Genomic DNA, 26,402 nt, shown 5'->3' with positions numbered 1-26,402 from the left:
GATGAATGATTCAATGGAACTGGTGGTGATCTGGAAAAGGGAAAGGGATTCTACACTGAATGCAATGTCTCTAATAAGTGAGTGCCCCGTAAGTGTCACATGGTACCTCCAGGGCAGTCCCCACTCAGGGATGGGGGCTACAATTTATGTCAGACAGTAGATGCTTCATGAACATTTAGTGAATAAATTAACATGCTGGTTCGTTTTCCCTATTTGAGGTCAATGAAATCAATGGGTGTTTGTCCTCGTCACCTCTGTGAATGAAAACAAGAATACACTCCATAGTGAAACAATTTTTAATAGGTTTAGCAGGAATACTATTTCTGGGTTCCAACATCCAAATATTTGGGAGCACAAGCAAATCCAGCTTTTTTGTTTATGATAATTTGGGAACAAGAAAAGAAGATATATCTTTTTTCATCTTTTTTAAACTAGGGCATGCACCCTAAATAACCAGATAGTGGATGCAGGAAAGAAAGACATAGCTCTTGGCTACATGCAGTCACAGAGCTGAACCAAGACAGAAAACCTAAAATGCTTCCAAATCAGCCCAATCATTTATGCAGGCCAGATAGGCGTAGAATTCAGAGGCTGAGCTATTTTTTGCTTCCTCCTTTCCCCCATATCTTGAAGAAGTACAAAAGCTGCTGATTACCCACCCCTCACCCCCAGCTTACCAGGTGAATCCCCCTTTGCCTTTTGGAATTACTCTCTGGCAGCTCGGCTTCAGACTATGTCAGGGGCTACTTGTCTCTCTCAGCATCACATCCCAGACTTCTGCCCCTCCTTGGCAGTTCAAAAGGTGTGACAAACCTGCTCAGGCAACACTCTACACAAAGGGAGTTTTGAGCAGGGAGAAGTTCAATGTCCTTTTTTTTCCCCTTTCACTAAGATTTCTTCCGAATTATATTCTATAACAATGCATTTCCTTTATTATTATTTCTGGAAAGGACAGTTTATTAAATTTGTTTAGGTTTAAATATAAGATAATTTTTAAATTAGGACTTACTTTGAAAATTGCCAAGTTCTATATTTATGTATGTCAGTACCTTCCAGACAAAGATAATAGAGACAACTGCTCACGGTGAGACAGCTAGAATAGAAAGAACTTTTCTAAAATTCCTGCTGAAAGATGACTATTGATGAAATATAAACAGAAAATGCTATTTTTGCATAGTGTTATGACATAGCATGAACAAGCACAGTTGCAAATGAATATGTGAGTTTTTAAAAAATAAATAATATAATATGATGGGATATTCTGTGCTTCCTCCTCCCCATGACTGTTATAATTTCTTAGAAACAATTTAACACGTGCTCCTTGTATGTGTGGTGCGCCATGCTGGGCCTTGTTGGAGATACCGAGCTCACAGGTTTCCTTGGACCCAAATCCAGAAAATACAACTTATACACTTCCCTGAGGCTGATCTCCCACAAGGTAAAATGGAGAGCAGAGCAGGACCCAGATGGCCCAGGGTAGTAGCAGAAAAGCCACTGGAATCAGAGCCAGGGACTTGGCTTAAGGTCCTGGCTCTGAGGCTAATTAGATCTCTGGGCAACGTTACTGAGCTTCTCTTGCCCCCAGCTTTCTCATCTGTAAAATGAAGGGACTGGACTGTAATCTCTGAGAGTTCATTCAGCTCAGATAGAAACCTCGTCTCTTCCTACAACAACCTGGATTCCTCAGAAGACCTGCCCTTGAGACCTGGGTAGCTTATTGATTAGCTTGATGAAGCTAAACTATTCATTCTCCATCTCCAGGAAATGGGTACAAAACCCCCTGCGTATCTCACAGGGTTGCCATGGGAACTAAAATGATGTAGGCCAAAGAGTAGGAACGTAAACTGAAAACAGCCAAACCCATGTAAAATTTTTCTTTCATTCCCTCAGAGAGGTAAATGAGTGATAGAATTAAAGTGTTAGCCTTCCCAAAGTTATATATGTCTTAGTAAAGATCAAAAGCTCTTAGCTAAAAGGATGAGGCTCTAACAGTAGAATTCCCAGCATCAGCCAGAGTTGGGTGGGAAAACCTTGCCTGCCATCTTAAGAGCTCTGCAAATACTCCTTATTGTTTTTAAACCCGGCTGTTTAATCAAACCTCAAGGAGACATTTCTGGTGGAGCTCACAGACTTGCCCAAACTACAAAGGATATCTAAATGGGGCAGGGGAAAGGGGAGGGAGTCAGTAACTACATGTTTGCTAATGAATAAAGATCCTGCATTTCATTGCTGGAAATTCTCACGTTATTTTAGGCCCATCAGCAGAACATAAAGCAAGCTTAATACACCATAGGATGCAAAAAATTCATAGTGATGGTGCATACCCGACATGTCCCCAACTGAAGGGGACCCTTGGGAAACAGTCTACCCACAGCCCTTCTTGAAACCAGACAGGTGAAGCTGTCTACTAGAAAACAGAGATTTCTTTTCACTTCTCCACAAATTACAAAGTTGTTTGTGGGAGTCCCCAGAATCATTTATAACTGAGAGAACAAGAGAAGCCACCTTCAAACTCCAGTTTCAATAGACCTGAAATCCTCCTGGAACCCAAAGCATCTACACCATTTGGCATCCCCGGAGAATACCAGCAAGAGATAAAACTAATCCAACCCAGTGGATTTGTGAAGGGCCACTGTAGAGCTTGGGCTAATTTCTTAGTAACATTCAGCCCCTGTCACAAATTTTCCTTCTCTGCCATTTCCGTGTACCTTAGAATTTGATTTCATAGTTCATACCCCGTTTTAAATTCCCACCTCTATAAGGAATACTGCCATGTTTGTGTCAAGGAATACTGCCATGTTTGTGTCAAGGACCTTACAAATATAAGGAATACTGCCATGTTTGTGTCAAGGATCTTACAAACAGTTACAGGGAAAGGACTGAGGTAAAGTTTCTTCTTCCCAGACTGGCGGGGCTGCATACCTGGCTTATATGACCTCCAAATCCCCAATGGACACGCAAAGAACATGGCCACTCTGACCACAGTAGTCGCCATTTCAGTCAGCCCCCCTCAAACAACTTACGTCTAATTTCTACAATATCTAGGTGGCAAATGAAGCCCAGTGGGTACTTGTAGATACAAACAAAAGCTTGCTAAAACTACCGGGTCTGGGAAACTGAGACATTCCCAGGCAATCTACTCTGAGCAGCAGACAGAAATAAAAAGACTTGGGAAAAGGAGAAACAGACATGAAATGTAACACAGTTTCCTGAAATTCAGTATACCAGACTTCCATGACATGTCAAGGAATCAGAGCTAATTCCACCCTGATTATCTGGGTTATGTCATTATTAATGTTGCAGGAACATTTTTAAGCCACTGTCTATCAGCAATTTGATGAAAGAAAAAACTAACACCTCACAAGAAATGTTGAGAACACCGTGATCTGAAAGAAACTACTATTAGTAAACTAAACAGAACTCTAAATAAAGAAAATTACTGCTGTTAAGACGTACTGTTCTGAGAATGATCAGGAAGAGTACCGAAACACTAACACTACTGTATATAAGAAATTATTCAAGCATGCATTTGAGTAATTCTGCATTTTAATTTAACCCTTTGAAACATTAATCAAACCATGGCTAATTATAGGAATTAAGGAATTAAACGATGGAATCTTCTAAAAGATATTATTTAAAAGGCAGTTTATACAATTACTTGTATAGATGTTTGCTTTAAAGAGGAAAACAGTTCTACTGTAATGAAAAGGGTCTTAGAAAATTAAATTAACAAGGGGGGACCAGGCTGATATGAAACTAAATTAGCATCAAATGCAAATTACAGGGTACTTAATGGTAGAAACAGGTGCAGAGAAGAACCCTAAATGAGATAAATGAATAAAACATCCCTCTCCACAAATGTGGAAGCTGACACAAAGTCAATGATATGAATAATTCAGCAGCCTCCACACTGCTGTTGAGGTCAGCCTGCCCTGACCTTTGAAACAGGAAGTAAAATTCAGTTCAAATTTGAGTGACTGGAAATATAACAGTTATTTGTTTTTTATATTAAAAAAACCCACAGAATTTTTAAAAAATACAGATAGAGGAAATATACAATAGAATTACAGTTTGAACTAAGGGGATATTACATAATCAAAGTAGTTGGTAAACAAAGAAATTAAAAAATCATTAGGTAAGATTTTCCACAAACTATGTTTCAATATGGAAATCCTACAAATAAAACAAGTAAAAGCATATATATCAGTGTTCAGCTTACAGATCAAACTCCCTGTGAGAATAAATTTCTAAATTTTTGTCCTTTTTTCACATTATTTTATTGTGTTAATGTCAATGTAAAAATTTTTAAAAGCATGTTATAATTTTTTTAAGTAGCCATATATTTTTATTAATAATGCAAAGTAATCTCTCACTTTTGTAAGACAAAATTTGGTTAAACTAGATTTTTAAAAATGTTTATGAAGCTGCTCTTTTTTTTTTAATCATTCAAACCCTGATTTAATAAATGTTGCAGCCCCAAAATTAGGTTATCTTATAAAAATGCAACCCAGGTTCAAAAACAAATCATTCCCATAAGTGAATATCTACTGTGGTTTTACGTGTCTTTTATGCTTTTTTTTCCCTTCTTTGTATGCTTCAAAAGTATTTTGTACAGTTAACTGTGAAAGTACTTTCCTTATTTCAAATCGAATCTGGTGCTGCTAGAGATTAACATGGTATGACAACAAACCAATTTCTACAAGCTAGAAAGACAGCAAAATATATAATGGCATATCACCCTCATCGTTATTTTACAGGATGGCATAAAAGATGTTTGATAATAGTGGTTATCTCTGCCCTCCAATTGGTTCTGTTAATGGGACCCACAACTTGGCTATCTACCTTTCATCTATCTACTGTGCTTGTCAAATGAAAGATTATGTTGAAAGAGGAGCTTAATTTTATTTTCTAGATTTAGAGAGGGTTAAAGTTACACACACACACACACACACACACGCACGCACGCACGCACGCACACACACGCCATCTATGAGAAGTGGTAAACTAGTATACAGTATAATTACCATAGGAGGAAGTTTGAGATGTGCTCCTTCTAAATCCAAGTGTTCGTTCGGCAGAAGCAAATTAAAGACACGGGGTGTGTTTTTTTAAAAATTATTATTATTATTATCTTATTGGCTAAATCACTCCTCGGTCGACATTTAATAAAGGGTGATACACCAAACACTGCTGATTTGGGGCTTGGCGTAATGACCGACCTGAGTGAAGGTTTGTGTACAAAGTGGCTCCCCATTAAATAGGGCTCTGTGGAAGCAGCTGGTTCTCATTTTGAAACAACCGGTTTCTCTATCCCCAAGTGCTAAAGAAAATAATCCCTGCCATCTATGACTACACACTTTCACAGAGGCAGCAATGAGAATTTGATTGTGGAGATAATTAAAGTCATTCCTGGAACTTCCAAGAAAAAAAAAAAAGGAGGAAAGAGGTGGGATTGAAAGAAAGAATAGTCAATGACAGTGTTTAAAATTAAACTATGACAAATCATCTGGAGTGGGGAAGGAGGAGGAGGGATCCCCGCCCTTCACGGAATCCGGTGGAAGCAGCTCTCTTTTCTCTCCATGCTGCAGCTCCAAGGGGAGGCTGAGATGCCATTAGTCAGGGCCACAGCCCCCAGTGTCCGGCTTGGACGCCGAAGAATCGAAACACAGGCGGAGAAACTCCTTGTCAATGATGGCATATCACGATGAGATTTTGTTTTTTAAGTTTCAATCTTAAATAAAATAGTCGGGGAGGAATCCATCTGGATTCTAGAACAAATAGTCATTCCGGCTGATCTGAAACACTGACATTACTTCAACATTAAGAGAAAACAAAAAAGAGATCAGACCTTTGAAGAGCTTATTTTTTGTGTTTTGTTTTAATACTGTGCTGCTCTATAAGAACCCATGCTCCGACAGTCTGATAGCCTGAATGACACTCGACTGAAGCTACGTTCCCCGAACGCCTACAGATTTCATGGGCTTGAGGAAAACTAAAATATGTGTAATCTATCTGTCTGCACTATCTGCCTTTAACAGGAAGAAGAGAGGGGCTCAATAGGGACAATCCGGGGCCTCCCAATTAACCTGATTAGTTCAGCACATTGCTCTCATGAATGACACCTTATCTTGAAAATAAGGGAGAACTTCCTTCCTCAAGAATGCGCAGGAGCCCCCAAAGCCACAAAGATGCAGCCTATCAAACAGTGAATGGCCTCTGCTTCTTCCCCCTCTTCCCAGCTCGCACACAGGTCAGGGAGACCAGCAGACACAGCGCCTGATTGGATTTTGTGTCCTAAGGACAGGAGGCAAGCTCCCATCTGCCCAGGTGGCCTTGGAGAAGGCTGGGAAAAGGGATGCCCTGTGGGCAACTTCAAGCCCCTTCTTTCAGAGTCAACCAGGCACATGATGGGATTGAGGGGGGGGACGGGGGGGGGGCCGTTGGAGGGAGGGGGGACATTCATTAACCCTTCAATCACCAGAGTAGCACATCAATATTATACCTGCCTGAAAGAAAAAACAGTGAACTCTTAAGTCTTCTAACGTCATATAAAACAAAGGCACTGCTGAAACACGTTACCTAACACTGATTTCACATTTGATATAATAATGGGAGATTACCAAGTTGCTACACAAAAATAAAGCTTTCCCCCCAAACTCTCTGAAATCTGCTTGCTTGCAAAGGATACCGTGTGTGTGTGTGTGTGTGCATGCGCGCGTGTGTGTTAAATTCACATTATCGTGTGTAACAGACATACTAGTTAACAGAATATATTCTTGAAAATGTGCTTTGTGCGAATGTCAACAGCAGGGGTTTTCACTTGTCTGCTCTGTGATTTACTTGATCAGTTAAACAGGCAATGAGAGGATTTGCATGGTAATCGTGTGAAGATTAACATTTTTAAATGTAACAAATTTAATATTTTATCTTACATTTTCTGTTTCTCATCATTCTTTAATGGCAGTGCCTTTTCACTTTATTGTGTAGTTATAACAAGCCTGTCTTTAGGCAGAGAGATGAGACCACCAGATTCAACAACTCCATTTCTAGTTCCATTCTTTCATTTCACAAAAACATACTCTAAGCACCTGCTACACAGCAGTGAGGCAAATGTGCTCAGTGCTTGGGATACAGCAGCAACCAATACACGCAAACCACTGCCCGCTGGGGTTTACAGTCTACCTCCTAAAGAGTTTATCAGCCTCAGCAATACCAGAGGGAACTCAAATCAGAATTTCATAGCTGGAAAGCATCTTAGAGATCTTTTCATTCCAGCCCTTTTTTAAAAAAATAACAGCCACCTTCTATTGAATGTGATTTATGTGCCAGGCATTGTGCTAAGTGCTCTCCATGCATTATCTACTTATTCCTCACCACAACCCTATAAAGTAGGAACTACTACTCCTATCCTGGTCTTACAGATGAAGAAACTGGTGCTTAAAGAAGTGAGGCGATCTGACCGCAGCCCGAAGTTATCACTGGCAGAGCAGTCTGATTTGATCCCAGGCAGTCTGACTCCACAGCCTGTGGTCTTAACCAATGTGTAGACTGCCTCAGAGGAGTGCAATAAAACCACGGAGTTTGCCCAAGTTCAATACCACTGAGTAAGAGCTAACAGGCAACTTTGAACCCAGGGATATTTTTCCTCTGCACCATGATCTCTATCTATCTGAAATAACATTCTCCTATTTTATTTAAAAAAATCAATATATTCTTTTCTACACTTACTATTCCAATTTTCTTTTTTTCAACTCTGAGGCACTAAAAGCTCCATGAGGGCAGGAACCATGTGTGTCTTATTCACTGTTTTATCCCCAACCCTGAAGACAGTGCATGGCATATAGTAGACGCTAAATTAATATTTGTGGAAAGAAAAAAAATGAGTAACTCCTCACCAAAAGGACTGAGTCACCATGATAAACTTCAGTAAGGTAATTTTGCTTATTAGAAAGTACCATGGCAATCATCACATTAAGAATAACAATCCACATGGAATATATTATACTCACATTGCAAGAGCTGCCTGATTTCAAGCACCTAATATATGCCGAACTCTGTGCTAGGTATTTTAACCCACACAATTCTTCAAAATTGAGATGATTTTCCCATTTCAAAGATGAAAAAAATTGAACCCCATGAGGCTCAGGTATTGGGAATTAATGGTGGAGGAATCTGATTTTCTGCCAATGGGCTCCAAATTCTAGGCCTTTTCCATTATACTCTGCCTTTTCCCAGTTTTCTCTTTGGATTAGTGCCTGTTTTCTCCCCTAGTGAAACACACAGTGGTTTACTCATCAAATTAAATGAGGACAGGGCTTCCCTGGTGGCACCGTGGTTGAGAGTCTGCCTGCCGATGCAGGGGACGCGGGTTCGTGCCCGGGTCCGGGAAGATCCCACATGCCGCGGAGCGGCTGGGCCCGTGAGCCATGGCCGCTGAGCCTGCACGTCCGGAGCCTGTGCTCCACAATGGGAGAGGCCACAACAGTGAGAGGCCCGCGTACCGCAAAAAAAAAAATTAAATGAGGACACAAGAACTCAAATATTGCTCTAGCAATGAGTACAACAATTTATGTTATATTATTACTATTATTTTTAATCCCAGAAGTTAAGTGCCAGATATACTAGAAAACTGTTTAGGTAAAAAGGTTTAGATTAATTCATGGAAAGGATGAAATGTGGATTCCAAGAAAAATAAATGAGGCTACATGAAATACTAAAAACAGTATTTTATTTCAGCTGTGCAATTGAAAAGGAAAAAGATCAGGCTGAGAGCTAGGACACCGATTTTCTAATCACTTGCTTTGTCACTAATAAAGTTCCTTCAGCTGTGTGCCTCAGTTTACATATGTGTAAAATGGAGTTAATTTGTGCCCTAACATTTGTGTGAAGAGAACTCTCTGAAATACTACACCTTAAAGGCCACCAATAACTTTGCAAGTTCCATTCAGATGTAAGTTACTATTAAATTCACAATGGTCAGGGATTTTGTTTCTTTTGTTTTAAGGTGCTCACAGGCCAGGATTCAGATGCTGGTCTTCAAGAAAACATGCCGGATGGCCAGAAGAGGACATTCCCACTCCTATAGCCACAGAAAGAAGTACTCAATTTTTTGAAAGATATTCTGAGATGTACGCCATACACCTGAGATTAGAATCTGGCTTTAAGAAAAAAAGACCGTGTAGCGAAACACAGTTTTCAACATTGTAATAGCTTCAAAGATAACTCTTAACCAACTTTCTTTTCTAAAGAACTTCCTAATAAATAAAAAAGAGACATCTCATTTTTCATCTTTGTTTTTGTCTTTGTAACAAGTGTGTGTGTGTGTGTGTGTGTGTGTGTGCATGTGAGAGGAACCAAACCTGACACAGGTCCAGGGTTCTTCAAACTAACTTTTCCTTTTGTGAGGGGACTTCAACCAATAGTGCATCCAAGACTATCAGAAATGATGCCTTAAGATACTACTAACAGATCAGAATACTAATGAATGGAAAGCACATTCAAAATACGGGGAAGTTATTGTTCTATTGAACAATGATAAATAAATTGCAAGTAGCATGATAGTCTGACCTTTCGACAGAAAAAAAAAAAAAGAAAAAGCTTTAGTCAAATCATGGTTGCTTTAGGAAGGTGGAGGGCAAACAACCTCTGACCATTAGCCAAGTTTTCTGCCTGCACTCTGCTGCCTCAGTCTCACCTCCAGCCTGTGTAGAAGGCACCTTCCAGCGCAGGCAACGCTTGGGGCACAGCAGGGAGCAAGGTCACACAAAAAAGCATCAGCTACCATCATGGAACAAGATATCCTGATCTTTCACTTTGATCATTTCCAATTCATTGATTAAAAAAGAAAAGAAAGGGCTTCCCTGGTGGCGCAGTGGTTAAGCATCCGCCTGCCAATGCAGGGGACACAGGGTCGAGCCCTGGTCCCGGAAGATCCCACATGCCATGAAGCAACTAAGCCCGTGCGCTGCAACTACTGAGCCTGCGTTCTAGAGCCCGCGAGCCACAACTACTGAGCCTGCACGCCTAGAGCCCGTGCTCCGCAACAAGAGAGGCCACCGCAATGAGAAGCCCGCGCACCACAACAAAGAGTAGCCCCCGCTCTCAGCAACTAGAGAAAACCCGCGTGCAGCAGCGAAGGCCCAATGCAGCCAAAAATTAAATAAATGAATAAAATAAAAAGAAAAGAAAACGTTACTTCAACTTGGAAATGCCATGTCATGAGTGTTCATACCCTACAGAAGGGCTCTTCTGACCTACTCACCCACTGACCCACCAGACATACATAGTATCAATATTTGGTCAATCAAGCAGCAAATGAGCAAAAAAAAAAAGTTCTTGAGGGAGTCCTGATATTGATTAAAGGGGCATTTTTGTAAACCACCATAACATTGACATGAACCAAAATTTGAGAATCTTGCCAAAACACTATACGATACGTATAGTGACCGTGTCCAGATTAAAAATGGACATGTGCAATGTGATTATTATTTTCTCTTTTTTCCCTCTCCTGGCATGGAAAGTGTTAAAGAAAACAATAAAAGGACAAGTTAAGTGTACAGGGTAGGATTTACTGGCATTTACTTTTAATCTATGGCCCTTCACTCTGTAGCTTATCGGGCCTCTGTCAGTCCTTTTTCCTCCTTTATATCTCATGAGGAGCCCCCCCCCATGCTGCTACTGAGAGACAGAGCCCAAGTGTCTATAAGCTTTTTGTCAGGTAAAAAGAGAAGAAAAAGGAAAGGAACAAGAGGAAAAGCAAAGCTAAGAGGCATCTATTAGATGTCACTAGGCTTTTGTATTCATGTCAATGATTCAGGATTAGAGTATTTGAAATAATCTTATTGAGAGGAATCAAAAGGCCCACCGAGTGAGAGGCTGCTCTGTAGCATATGGCAAAGGCACGAACAATATCTTATTAAAGATGTGTTGGCTAACACTATTACTTTATATTATATTACAAAACTATTGTGCCTCAAACAGTTAGCAGGATGGTATAGTTACCGAGTGCCATTTTAGAGGTTATTGTGTGGGATCAAGCTCTATAATTTGCCAGCTTGTCTAGTTACATCTTTCCAAGTAGGGTTTGGAGGCAAGTTTGGACCTGGAACCAAGCACTTCACCTTCAAAAATAAAAATCCCCAAAGCACACTGAGGATCACTCTGTTCCCACTGAAAGTGGAATATACATTACATGGATGAAACACCAATGGCATTCTCTTCCCCAGAACCAGTTTCATTAAGTTTGCATCATTTACCATATGTGACCCCCTCTCCCCCCATGAAAAATATGCAGGGTTTTTTTTTGGCTTGATTCCCCTCCTCATGAAAAATACACACACACACACACAAACACACACACACACACTCAGCTTCACACATTAGCAGGGTTAAGGCAATTAAAATTCTATTACAATAAGTACTGTAACGTTAAAACCTTCATTTACCTCTGGACAAAAGCTTGTAACTGGAGAAAGAGTTTGCGAGGGAGATTTATCTCCATCTACACACACCTTTAAAGGCAGCAAGCAACCAAAGACAAACCTGTACTGTTCACCATATTTCACTGATTGCAATTGGAGTATTTAGGTCACTTTTATATTGTCCAGGATGGTATACAATTACACGGTTTGTAAAGGGAGGGATGAGATGGTGGGAGGAGAGAGAAGGAAAAATTAATGGTCTATTTCAGATAATACCTGATGCAAATTAAAAAGACCAAAATGCCATCTCTTTATATGCATGGGCCTCTAAACAGAGTTTTTAAAATCTGGTCAATTTTTATTAAAGAGTTTGGTCAGGTGCCGGCAGTAAGGAAAAACAAGTAAAATTTATCAATGGAGAGTTGCATTTGGGGAGGGATTTGGGTTTTTTTCCCCATTCTAAGCAATTTATTTTAGAAAAGTAAAAGCATATTTAATATAATGATATATTCTCATCACAAACTGTGCAAAGTTGTTAGATGACACACAGAGGAGTTTGTACTGCTTTTCTGTATTTTTCCAGAACTGTTACAAAAACAAAGTTATGATGACATGGGATTTAAAACCCACACCATGGGCTGACACCCAGGCCAGTTACACATATGCGCTGCTGATTCTCTGAAGCTCCGTTAAATACATTTCTTGGAAGTTGCTGCCATTATTTCCTTTACAGGAAAACCACTGTTGTTCATTATACGGTGTCTGCAGTAGTATTATACCATGTAAAACTACTTTGCATTATGATATATTGTCAGCATATTTGCAATCCATCTGAATGTATTCTGGTTGTGTATTTGGGAACAGCTGATAGCAAATGGAATATAGACTGCTATTAGCTGATTGTATTCGTTATGTTCTTTTTTCTTTGTATTCATTATTTTCTTATCACGGTAGCAAACTGCACACAAGTATACAGGCTCATCTCATATTCAGAACGGTGTTATTTGATATGTGATAAAATTTAGAATGATAGTCTCTCACATAAGTCTCATCGCTAATAATCACATATGAATTCCCACTGAGAAAACAAATGTTTAAATACGGTAGGATTAATAAACAACCATAAATTCACGCTCAGCGCTGGGTCAGCGCTGCCTTTGCACTTTTGGAAAAACACAAACCTCTCAAACCAACCAAGAGGACAGCAATTATCCTGCCTGCGGCAATTTTAAAGGGTGAATTCCTCCTCCTTTTATTTTAATGGAGCATTCAAAGTTAGGAAATCAGGCAATATAAAAGTCATATCAGAAATCTGAGAAATGCATTGATACCTCTGGTTCCTTGAGCCCTAGATAGCTGTCTGTGCACCTTGCAGAGTGATTATGTTTAGTGGTTGGTCCTTCTAAAAACTGATGAAGACCAAAATAATGAGTTGAAAGGTCAATGAAATAAAGCCATGAAACTCTGACTAAAAGCCTCATCTGCAACTTTAATAAAAGGATGTTTATGTTCATGTTAGTTGAGGACTTTTTTTACAGAAAATAAAGGAAAAACTTTTAGTGATTTTTTAGATTTAAGTTTGATTATAAAGGACAGGGAAATCATTTACTGTCGAGGGAACCTGATGCCTTCACCATTTTAGGATTGTACATATAGGAATTAGAATATAGCCCACCCTGCTCAATGTTTAAAAATAAACCTCAATTATATTCTAATTCTGAAGTTTTACTATTGTTTTCCTATTATACAAATGAATATATATGTTACATAAACACATCAGGATCGATTTAATCGAGAACTTAGCTTGGTGATAAGACAACACTGCGCTTTTCTGAAAAGTCCTATTACAGCATTTAAACCTCTTAGATGAAGAATGGATCGTAAATAAAATTGTTTCTCTGAACAACCCTGATGTAATTCAACAGGTAAAATGGCCATTCCAATATTTTCACTCCTGAACATTCTATTTCAGACAACAATCGTAAAGAAAACACATTTAGTGTCACCTAGGTGAAAGTGATTGAGTTGTGAAAGATCTTTAGAAAATCCTAGAAAAAGACAAATATACACTTCTTTTTCTCTTTTTAGGAGACCCCTGGGTAAGTGTGGCCTAAAGAGCTAATTCCGAACAGGCTAAATTCTTCATGTTACAAAACTCATGTATTTTTTTTTAAATGTTGCATGTCAGGGCTTACATCTCAAATGTAGATACAGAGATTCCTATAAATGGAAAAGAAAGACAAATCTGTTAAAGCTGCACTAAGCAAACCCAAAATCTTTACAAGGATATTAGTTGGCAGGCTTTAAAAATCCATGTTTTTAATATTGGCCGTGAGGGACCCAAAACTCTCCAGTTACTCAGGCCACATTATATCCCGAAAGGACTATGTCTAAATTCACACAAGACAGGAGAAGATAATTTGAGGAGGAATTTCATCCTTTATTATTTCTATCTATTAAAAGAAAACAGTCCACTTGTCAATTCTCATGATCCACAGCACAAAGAAATGAAGAATTGGGCTCTTATTTTCTCCCTTTATTTAGTGATCCAACTATTTCATCAATCACACTGATCTTAAATTGAAACAAACAAACAAACAAACAAGTATTGAGCCATCCCCTATCCTGTCCTACTGGAAGTGAGTGACACAAATCTGGCCGGAAACTTTAGGGCTCTATGTGAAAGGAATCCTATAGCATACTTCGGAGAAAGAAATGTTTTTGTTAAGACCATCTGTATTCATCCATGTCATTGCTCAAAGGAAAATAAAGAGTTTTGTGAAGCAAATCTAGAATGCACAGTAATCCTAACTAACTAGATAAGGAATAACAGTCTGCACACTTAATATATTCAGTTCAAGCATTTATAAATAAGTTTCCACATAGAAAATGGAAGTTTTTTTATGAATTCAGAAAAACTGGGTTCCCAATTCAGACTACCCTATGTGACTTTTGTCATTATCATCTTTTCTGATTCTTACAAAGTAAACCTAATTAAGAACCTCCCTCATTAGTCTTCCAGAAAAATTAGCCCAGCTTATGCTAATTACTCCTGCAAAATTTAATAAACTCGTTGAAATGGGAATAGCCTAATGAGGTTTTATTTATTGAACTAAGATAACTCCTATGAAAAAGGTTAGGACACAAGGATATCCAGTGTTTTAATAAAACTACAATTTATTCAATTTCTAAACACGAATTTTATTGCAAACCTTTTAAATTCAAATATGAGTTGCTACGCGAATATGTTAAATCAATCTCCACCTTAATCCAATAACTGCAAGTCATTTTTTGCTTTTTACTTTAACAATAATTACCACACATAGCCCTTTACCTCAACGATAATGAAATTTGCTGTTATTAGTTCCTGGTCATCAGGTATTAAACATAACACATTTGACTTTTCCCATGTCTACACAGCCCAGATATCTAGATCATTGGGCACAGCCTGGATTTTTATAATTCTCAATCAAGCCATTTGGCATTAGGCAGAAAAACAACCTGGCAGTCAACTCCACATGCCCACTTTGTACATTTACAGAAATTTTCCTCCAAACTCGTTTGAAGTGACTTGACAAATTGTCACAATCGTAAAAAGAGCTGGGGTCATATTTTTCTTACTTTGTCGCACGCTAATATAAAAGAAGAAAGTAGAAACACATTTTCTAAATCACAGTATATAAATGCTGATTTTGTTAATTTCACTTTTTTGATAGAGTATGCCGACCTGATGTCCCCAAATCACCGGCAGCAAAAGATACAGCCAAAATTTAACACAGAAATAGCTTACCCTGTACCATTGCCGTATGACCAGAAAGCCTCTTCTATCAATCCTATAAATAGTTTTCCTGAATAACCACTGCTAAAAGTCTTTTGACTGATAAAAATAGCACTGTTCTTCCAAAATCCGAAGGACAAGCAAAGGGAACTAAAAATTATTGGTGCCCAAAAGGTGACTGCGTGTTAAACCTATGCTAAATCCTAACACAAGGATTGCCTGTACCCTCAGCTCTATAATTGCACATTGTATGCATCTTGTAAAAACAGTTACTATTGCTACTGAATGCAGGCCCCATAACCTATTTTTACAAAATGTGCAGGGATTCGCATCCATAAATCTGAAAGCAAATCAAACCCTAAGCACGTAACACAGATATTATGCAATCGGTAATATAGAATCAAATTGGAAAGTATGAAATTCAAACACGGTTGTCATCATTTTTTTTTCCTTTGCAGCAATTTTATGGAATTGAAAAATCTTTTCTATTTTGCCCTTCCCTGTGTAAGTTCTTTTCCTGTTGTTATTCTCTTCGCTTGTTGTTAAAAATGGAAGTTTCACATATCAGCACAGACAGGACTGGAGCTTTTAAAACCTTTGGCAGACTGAAGGACAAATAAATTCTGAAAACTCAGATGCAAATAAAAATAGCTAAATGGGTTTGTGCATATCAGCTGGCATCACTGCTTGAAAAGACGGTTCACGGGAGACAGTGGCAACAGCCAGCAAATAAACATATGTTGGGACTCATGCAGATACCCTGGGTTTCAGCCGTTTTTCAAGTATCCTTCTCTTAAGAGACCAAGATTGGCTAACACCGTTTTCTACTTTGTCAAACCAAAAAAGAAAAAATGAAAAGGATAAATGTCATGAGTAATATCTCTAAAGCCACCGACAGTATAAAGTGCATACTTATTTTGCCTAAATTGTTTGAACTACCCCAGCCAAGAAAAGGTTTTAAGTACCCTACTGGGACAGATGCAAGGCGGCAACAATAGAAGCCACACTAATGCAATCCAGGTAACACAATCCTGTTTCAAAAACACGGGCCGGGCTAATTACAGCGCTGCTGAGTCAAGTTTCTTATGCCATCGCAACCCACAGAAACAGGTCAAAATCAAATGTTATTCAAACCACAGTCATATCAACCTTCTATATCAGAGTCACGGCTTAAAACCAAACGAAGAACTTAAAAGCTTAACCCATTCAAAAGCAAAAAAAAAAGTGTTTTCATTGCGGGTGGCAAAGTAAGGTTCTTATCATCTGAACCAAAAGAAACCGTGTGGCAGAACCGAATGTTGATAGTTTCAAAGTTTGGGGGAATATTTGGGCTGGTCCTTTGATCAGAACACTTTCTTTTTGATAGAAGAGTAAAATCTGCTTAAAATAACCAATGGCATTTTGAAGAGAGGTATTTAAGTGAAACAAACAACAAAGGTTATATTTATTTTTTATCTTATTCATTTGAAGATTTATCTGCCATTGCAGAAAAAAGAAATTACATAATGGCATGTCTGCTTTTGTAGATAAACATGCTATGCTAATTCTACAGGCAGCACACAACTTCATTACACACTAAACCGTTGATGTTTTAAACTTTGAATCAAAGATATTAATCCTCACTTATCAAGCAAAGATATATGTCTTTGGTGAGTATTAGTGAAAGATATTTAGGTAAACTATCTGATTGAAATGTAAGTTTTATAAAGCTACTTGGCAAAATTGGCTTTAAGCCTGAAGAATCACATAAGTCAAAATCAACAACCGATGTTTTGTCACAAATTACAGCAAAGCAAACACTTTTTCAGTCAACTGAAAAATGACAGAGCAAGCCTCCAAAGAGTAAAGAATTGGAAAGACAGATGGGTGGGCGGGGCAGGGGGGAGGTGTCAAAAATCATTATTACCAAACCCCAAAAGGGACTTTTGTTCAGCTGTTGATTTCCTCAATGAGGGATCAGTCAGTCTTACCTGCAAGACTCTTCCAGCTAACGGGGGGTGCTAGCTCTTGTCCTAGCTGACAACTGACAGTATCTATAAACCTTCCAGGCCATTTAACTCCCAATGAGTAATGCTATGTAACAAATGGTTTACCATACATGTTTCCATACAATGAATTTCAATAATTAAAATATAAAACGAATATTTGGAATGCAACTTTGCATAATCTGTGCACACACTGACTCAAAATTGCGCCGAACAACTAAAACAGATTTATTGTTCTACAGTGATTTACTTGGTCATGTCAGATTAGTAATATGGATCTGTTTAAAAACACAATAATTAAGACAAGCAGGATAAATTAATCAACTACAAGGCAGCGTGAGCTACAATCAAACACGGGAAATTACTGTAGAAAATCTTGGTTCACAGATCTCTTTAAAACTGCTTTTATGCATAAATAAAACCTTAAAATGTAGATGGATTGCGTCCAACAGAACTACTGTAGCTAAAAGTGATAATGATTCAAACATTTTTCAAATAAAAGTTAAATATTTATAAGCACCCAACCACATTTCATAAATCACAAACTATTATTATTTTATTTCTGAAGCTTCCTGGCACAGCGTGAGGACTGAGCCACAGAAAGGCAAGAAAGAAGAAAATATGCCTTTAGGAGCGTGAATCAGACACAAAACTGGAGCAATCCAAGAAAACAGGCCTCCAAAGAACATCCCATATGGCTTTCCCAGGAATCGCAATAGCTCGGCGCAGCTGAAGTCATGACCAACAGGCAAATTTCGGCCACATGCCTTCCTAACCCTCACCCATGAGCCACGCAAGACAGGTGTTTCATTATAATGAGGAAAAAGAACCGAGAGAAAGTAGAGCGGTCCCTACCTGTCAATTATCACTGGATCTGAGGGAGTCTCATTTCGGTTGCCACAGCTTTTCTTGTCACAACAGCGGCTATGGAGCAAAAGCAAGAGGATTTAGTACAACCATTACCATGTAAAATCATCATTTAGGCAGACAGAAGGTTCAAATTGCTGGGTTGCAAATGCTAGAATTACCACAAAGCCATACCTGGCAATCAACGGATCCCTGAGACAGAACGTTCTATTTGGGTCACCTATGGGTTAATGGCCAGGCTTAACCTCTCCCTGCACAAAGGAGGGAGGGAGAGGGACTCCCACAGAGCGAGGACTGACAGCCCTAAGATGGGGTCTTCCCATCACTGCCCGCAGGATTGGAAGAGTTCACTGTGAAATGCATTATTATTACATCTACCCAATGAGAATATTCAGGGTTGTGGGTGGCTTAAACACTCTTCCCTCAAGATCACACTAATTGTGTGGAACGCGTCAATAATGAGGTATGAGTGATTTCTCCCCCTCCAGTCATTTTGTATTAAATGGATTCCTTTTTCTTCTCCTTCCTCTTTTATGGGAGACGTTTCCGTCAACCACAACCTTCCCCAAATCCTAAAACTGTAACTGTTTGCTTTTGAACCATGTTCAGAATGTAAGAATAAAAGTACAACACAATAATCGAGACAAAGAGGCAAGATAAAAGAAAATAGATATCCACACATCCTCTGGCTTTTGTGCCCTGCTCTGGTCACTGTGCAAGTTTCCTGGAAGCGTTTAGGACAGTTGCTCCAAAGCCTGGCAAAAGCCTGGCAATGGACACTCTTTATTAGGTCAGAAAAGGCAGACGTGGGCAAGAAAAGCACCTACCATCAAAATCCCACCCCATGTGTGATCTTAAAGTTGACAGTTTTTTCTTAACCTGAGATGCTTCTAAAAAGTGAAAAATTAGGGTTTTTGAAAACTACCCATGGTCAATGGAAAACTATCCATCTGAGACTTGTTTGCAAATAAGAAATGTGTCCACTGGCCAGTCTATACCCAAGGGCACACTATAAAAGCACGTATTTGATCAGTCAAGGAGGTGAGGGAGTTATCCAAGCATTATACATTGCCTTGCACTACAAATAAAATATGCACTTTTCTCCCTCTCGCTTACACAAGCACGCACGCACACAAACATACACACAGACTCATTCGACTTAGTGAATCATAGAGCCTAAATTTAGAGAGCTGCTAGAGAGAAACAAACACTGAACTTCATTTTCAGGACCCAGAAATATATGCCTGCACAGGGAGTCTTTCAGCAAAGTTAGGAAGTCTCTCTTCTGGCTGTAACTATCTCTCTGAAAAGAGAATCAGCTTCCATATTTGGTGCTCATTCGATTTGCTTCTCGTATCTTCAGAAAACAACAGCAAGAATTGTATCTCCTTTGTCAAAGCCCCAGCTAAAAACCATGCCACTCCCTTAAGAGCCTTTCCTTTTCTGATTTAGAGGAAACTATTTCCTCCAGGCCTGAGTTCTGCTATACTAGTACTTTGGGGATAGAAAGTGCAAAGGATCCCAATACCTAAGATGAAGAAACAAGGGAATGAGGAGTACAGTCTTTGAAATGCATACAAAAGAAAATAATAATTTACAAACTAAACTCCATCCTCCCTGAACTCTACTCCCCTGCACCTACATCTCAAGGGCTTTGCCAGAAGAGCACAGTGGTTAAGCACACCGACTCTGGAATCCGAGTGGCTTGTGGCAGCTGGAGCAAGGTATTCCACCTCCTGGAGTCTTAGTTTCCTCATGTGTAAAATGGGGCGATTGTGGTAGCCACCTCTAAGTGTGAGGGCTCAGATCTCCAAGAGCAGCCCAGGGACAGAGCCCAGGTCTTTTCCCAGGGATAAAAGCAATGCATGGGAAGGCCTGTTTCTCCTTTCTATTTTCCATTTGTTCCTTTCTTTTTCAAAACAGCGACTGGGCAAATCCCCATTGGTCAAACCCTCACCATTGTCCTGCCTGGACTGAATGCCTTCCAGGGACTCTTCCAACTCACCTGATGATAATTTCAGACTAGAATCTACATCTCAAGACAATGTGATTCTCTCCCTCCTCACTGCCATCACCCTCATCTGAGTCACTTTCACTTTCTCGCTTTAACTCCTGCAGTGGCCTCCCACCTGGTCTCTCTGTGTCTACTCTTCACCTCCCCCATGACAGCCACAGTGATCTTTTCAAAATGTCAACTGGACTGTGTCACTTCACCGCCCAAGACCTTTTAATGGCTTCCCACCACACTGAGAATACATCTATGGCCAGACCACCTCCCAGTCTCCTGTCACTCTCCTCCAACTTGCCAAGCTGCAGCCTCACTGGCCAATTTCAATCTCTCTAATGGGCCATGCTCAGTCTGACCTCAGGCCCAGGTCTGGGCAGGCCTCCAGGCCTGGACTGCTCTTCATCCAAGCCCTGCCTGGTTAGCCAGCCTCTACCCCCTCTTTGGGCCTCAGCCTCTAAGCTTCTTCCTTCCTCAGAGAAGCTAGCCCTGACACTTGATAGGTTCCTCTGGTTTTTCCTTTCAGGGCATGAAACACAAAGCAAATTATATACTTACATATATATTTGCATTTTTTTTTGTCACTGTCTCCTCTCACCCCCTCCCCTACTAACTCATATGCTTCATAAAGGAACACACTGTCAATTTTATTTACCTAATGAGTAGCATAAGGCCTGGGACAGAATAGAGAAGCTCAAATATTGGTTGGTGGATTGGACGACTTCATGAATGAATGTAATGTACTGGGGAAAATACAATCCAAGAAAATAGGAAGGTAGCAGATACAGGAAGCCAAGCTGACCCTCTGAGCAGACACTGCTGAGGAAAGGAACGTTCACCTCCATCCCACCCCATACACCAGACCACCTCCCCAAGCAAGGGCCACGCTGGGCCTCAGATATGCCCTGTGCCTTAAGCACTGTCTTCATCCCCTTAAAATAAAAATGCCCTGGAGTGCAGCCAGCTGAATCGAAGCACAGCCTAAGTGAGAACCACCCCTCTCTGCTGTGCCCCAAGGGACCCAGGGAAAAAAGCAGATGCGAAGAACAGAAGTGTATAGGACTAATAGAATAGGAATAAAATAGGAATAACGAAGAAAGGAAAACAGACTAAGGGCTGGAGGTCATTTATCATTTATAAAACCCTATACAAAGTATGAAAAATAGCCCAACAGGTTTCCTGCTTTCCTGCCTCTCAAGTCATGTCACTGCATCACGTAGTCATCATCCCCAAAACGGGATTCTTGGGCTCTGCTCTGCGTCTGGAGTGGCAACAAAACAGTGTCTACAGTTTAAGCCCACTTTTAAAATATATTCATATACACATATACATATATGTGTGTGTACATATATACATGTAAATATGGAACTGTGTGCAGCATTAAAAAGAACGAAGGTGGGTTTGTACACACCATCACGGAAAGAAGTTTGTACACACCATCTACATCATATTATGACCTGAGAAAGCCAAGCTGCAGAATAGTATGTACGGTATGGTCCTCCTTCTAGGAGAAAAAAAGGAAAGACTGAGAGAGAGGAAGGGAGTGAGGGGAAGAGACAAATAGTCTCACAAGCCAGTTCACACCCTCACTTCACTCAAATTTCTGCACAAAGTGACAGCCTGCAGAAGCCCTTCCCTGACTACCCCCAGAGCTCTCTAGCCCCTCATCCTGCTTCACTTTTCTTCCTAGCACTCATCACATTGTCTTTTATATTTGTCTTCTTATTTATTGTCTGTCTTTGAGTACAAGGGTCTTAGACTGTTCTGTTCATCCCTGAGTACCCAGCAACTAGAACAGAGTACGGCACACAGTAGGCCCCCTGGAAGTATTTTTTGAATGAATGAATAGAAACTTCAAAGAAATAGCCTATAAGGAGTGGAATAAGTGGGGAAGTATAGAGGATATATATTTTATTTCTGTACTCCTGCAGTCTTCTGCTTTGTATTGCAATATTATTTTCCTATTAAAAGACTAAAAATCAACTGCAAATTGGGGAAGGAAGGTCTTCCTTTAGGCTGAGCTGGCATCTAACCCCATAAAGCTCCCTAGTTCTAACCCAGAGCCAAGCAGAGCAAGGACCTGTCTTCCTGCCCTGTGATGGTCTTTCTTGCCTTCTCTTTCCTCCCTTCTCCAAGCTGAACTCCTCCCTATGTCCCTCTACTGAACTCAGAAGGACTGAGAAAGGTGGGTACCAACCAGCACCATACACAAGGCAGGCATTAAGCAAGAAGGACAGAATGAAGGGAGAACAGATTCACTTGTGTTTAAGGCAGGAGAGGTCTCGGGCTGAAACAATACAGTACCTGGAACAACAGATGCAAGAGCACTTCAAGGGAAAAGTTACCAGGTTAACAGAAGAAATCACAGTGCCAATCATGTCCTCATTACTGTGTGACTGATGGATCTTCATCCCTTCAAATGCTCTTCTTTAGACTCTACGGTGTTTGTCAGGCACTGCACCAGGCACAGACCTGGCATTTGCTTCCTAAAGCAGGAATCTGTCAGGGGGCTTGGAGTTTCCTCATTTGCTCTGTCACAGGGCAGGATTCCCACTACTTCACATCCCTTCGCAACCTGCAACCCAAGTGGCAGGAGAGCAATGTGGCCCATCACTGGAGTGGGGACCCAGCACCCGGTGTCCTACGCACACTGTGGACTCAAAACAGCAGCCCTTTCCCCAGCAAGATTGTGCATCCCTCGGACAAGCTAGTCCAGGGAAAAGCAAGCTTGTGAGTTTCTTCCTTAGCAGCATGACACAGTGGCACCTCTCTAGTGCACTGACACATGGCTTCATAAATCATGGCAAGAAACATATACTTGTTTCCTGGTCACGAGGCCTGCAGATCCTCATCTTAGGGACATGGAACTTCTTCCCATAAGTAGAGGTTCTCTCAAGTGGAGGAAAGCATCAGCTCCATCTCTAAGCCTTACAACAAAAAGCAAGATTATCTTACCCATTTAGCCAAAGTGGCTGGAGAATGAGATATATGAGTTATCTGAATAGTCTGATTAATAGTAATAAGCTCATTCTTTCCCTCAGTTAACCAACTTAAGTTTTTCCATTCTTTAAAAAAAGACACACTCCTTCTTTTCTCTTGAGTTGGTTTCTTCACTGTCCAACTGTCCCCTTGCCAGAGTTGCCGTCACTCCTTGCCACCTGAACCCCATAAAAGCTGGCTTCTGGGCCTCAGCGCCAACTTGAATGTCCTCTCTTGAAGTTCACCAGTGACTTTCTGGTGCTTTTCTCAGTATTCAAGTCTATCTGGATCTCCCTACACTTATTACATGGATGGCTCCCAGACTTTGAAACACCCTCCTTTTATTTCTATGCTCTGTATGCTCAAGGTTCTTTTTCCTAATTCTCGAACACACTAAATGAGACTGTTGCCCAAGGATGTATCCATGGCCTCTTCTCTTTCTATTCACCTATCCTTGTCAATCCCACGTAAGCCCATAGCTTTACTTTGCACCTTTGAGAAAAGACCTCAGAAGTTGGTGATCCTTCGCCCTGACTCTCTGCCCAGCTCCAGGCCAAAGGCCCACCATCTGTAGACCTCTCCCCAGAGAAATCCTGCCTGGACTGCCAACAAATGGACCAAAACGCTCCTTCATGCACCCTCTAAAATCCGGGTCCTGTTTCACCTTCCTCCCAATCCCTGCAGCTAAAACCCACCTTTCCCTGAGCAGCTGTGGTCTTTGGCCTCACCTCTTATCCCTGTCTACCCTTTCTACACTGCTGTCTAGTTATCTGTTTTATGAGTCTCATTCTCCCAGGCTAACCTGTCAGCTCTCCTACTACAGGGGCCAGTCCTCTTTGGCTCTTCATTCCACTGTGCTTTGCACATAGTACGTGCTAAAAGAATGAAAGAAAATATCCTTAACAGCACAGCTAGAATGAACAAAGCACGTTAACATTTTAGTAGACACTTCCCTTCCTTTCAATATTCTCTTACCGTCTTTCCCTTTGAGCAACTCTGTGCCAGGTACTTAACTAGGCACTGCAGATGTTGCTACTACTGCTCCCACTACTTCCACTGCTTCTATTAATATCAATACTAATACTACTGCTGCTACTATTAATAATGACAATAGACATTCGGCACTTACTATGTGTCAGGTACCATGATAAGCATTTATCGGGATTACAGCATTTAATCTTAACAACCACCCTATGAGAAAAGTAATAGTTTCTCCCCATTTCACACATGGGCAACTAAAGCAGAGAGGAAAACTGGGTAACTTCTTTGTCTTCAAGGAGCTCTTAGTTCAGCAAAGAAAGACAGGCCTTGGACACACAATTACAATGTGCTGCATGCTATGAAGGAAAAGTGCAGGATATCACAGGAATGAATAATAAAGGGACCTCGCTCAGGCCAACAACCAGGGATGCGTAAGTGGGAATCTAAAGGAAAAAAATGAGAATACACCAGCCAAAGAGGAAGGAAGAACAAGCCATATCAAGGAACGAGGCTAGCCCTGGGAGCTCATGGTCCACAAGATGTTAGGCACTGACAGTGGGGGGAAAAATGCCTTCCTAAATACAGCACCCATCCCCTGCAATTGTCCTGTTCACTGGAAAGGGAGAAAATCTGTTTTGCCCTGCCTGGGGGGCTAGGAACTGGACGCACCTACCAAGTAGAGTTCCTATTTTCCATTCACATTTTAAACACAGGATGTGGAGATGCATTTATAATCAAATGCTTTGTGGAATGAATCCTGCTTCTAAAAATCCGTCATGGGGCCATACTTTTTAAGAGCTTAATCACCAAGTATTAGCAAAATGTAATAATGATGATTGGTATAATAAATTCCAGTTTACCAAAAATGCAGAACCTCTCCCAGAATTCCATGGAAAGAGTTTTATGCCATCAAGTCAAAGGGGTTTTGTCTCAAAGAGAGACAATAATAACAATCCCATGGCAGTAAGTGCTTTAGACAGCTCATGCAATAGGGTTGCCCTCTCGACAGAACAAAACTGATTTTTTTAAATTTGTAACCACCTAATACACAATTCCCTGGTGTTTATTTTTTTTCTTTTTTCTTTGATGACAACAAAACAGAATCATCCCAAGCCCTTTCCTGTCGATCTAAATTCTCTGTGTCTCCTTCACCCGTAGCTCCAACATACTATAAATATACCTCTTTTGTGACATAAATGCAAAGTTTTATTGTGCCGTTAGCCTTGATAGAAAGCACTGCAGAAAGTTGTTTAGAAATTAAATATCTAAAACAACCTATTTTAAAATCCAGGGCCCTCACTATTTCATGTCTGCAGTGAAGAAATTTCATCTTGGGGAGAGCAAGCTGTCTTTCACACCATATGGTTAATGGTGGTGCATAGCAATTAGCCAGGCTGATTAATGGTGAACAGACTCTAATTTTATGCTTATAATTGAGCCTGCATTTGCACCCCTGGTGCAAATTCAGCACATCCCAACTTCCACTTACAACCGGCAAGAAATCAAGAGAAATAGGATGGTGTGGAAAGTGAGAATTTTTTTCCTAAAGCCCCCTAAAGAGCATCAGATTTGCAATTTAAAAGACTGTTAGCCACACAATAGATGACAGGCTTGTGTAATAGGGTCATGGCGGCCTGGTAAACAAACAGTACCCCTTACACATCTATAGGCAGCCAGGAAAACCATCATCTGTAGCATTAGCAGGATGACATTTTGAATATGGCTCTTCCCTCTTAGCCATGCAGTACAAACATCATTTGCCTTCAGTGGCTTGAGAATTTTATTTTTTGCTATTTTTATGTTTCTAAAATATAGAAAGAACGTCAGCAGTAAAGCACATCAACCAGCATCATAAAGTACTTTGGACCAATGAATTTCCAGAACAAGAAAAATATAAATTGCATTAACAGAGTGTAGGCTTGTGTGTGAAAGGCATAATACATCTTAAGTATCTTAAGAATAATTTCTAGCATAGTCCAAACAAGTACAGATATGAGATGCAAATCTATGATTTATAGATATTAGTTGGCCTATTGGTTGAGATCCATCTTCCTGTCTCCTGTTTGCTGGAATCACATGGAACAGAATACGGAAAATTCATTCTAACAACATGCTAATTGTGGGAAGACGAAATAGAGATATGGCTGGAAAAATAGTAATACGAAGGAGGTCTTTTTTTAATGCTTTTCAAAATGATTTTACTCATTTTATTCTGAAGAGCGCAGCTCAGCTTTAGCTGTGCAATTGTTGTATACAGTATGACACTAATTTTGCCTAATAATATCTTCTACGAAATCCATGACCATATTTTTGGATTTTGTTGCTGCTTTAAAGTTAGAGAGAAGCAACCTGTTTTCGGAACAATTAACAAGTTTTACAAATCACTA

The 26,402-nt window shown here is 40.1% G+C and overlaps 1 protein-coding gene across 11 annotated transcripts in view; it reads right to left on the bottom strand.

The window, feature by feature from the left end:
• EBF1 (EBF transcription factor 1) overlaps positions 1–26,402 on the bottom strand; it is a gene marked incomplete at its 3' end in the record, with an annotated part of 392,977 nt that overhangs the window by 349,775 nt on the left and 16,800 nt on the right. For 10 of the 11 annotated variants that reach the window (XM_082836741.1, XM_082836739.1, XM_082836746.1 and 7 more), the window contains exon 6: positions 18,039–18,107. The exons of the other annotated variant lie outside the window; for it this stretch is intronic. In XM_082836741.1, coding sequence (XP_082692867.1) covers positions 18,039–18,107 — 69 coding nt within the window. The remainder of the gene's footprint in view (positions 1–18,038; positions 18,108–26,402) is intronic. 11 annotated transcript variants of the gene reach the window in all.

The sequence above is a fragment of the Leucopleurus acutus genome (assembly GCF_964270905.1).
Source record: "Leucopleurus acutus genome assembly, chromosome: 3".
NCBI lineage: Eukaryota > Metazoa > Chordata > Mammalia > Artiodactyla > Delphinidae > Leucopleurus > Leucopleurus acutus.
The sequence above is the reverse complement of the archived record's forward strand: the minus strand, read 5'-3'. Positions and strand labels throughout refer to the sequence as shown.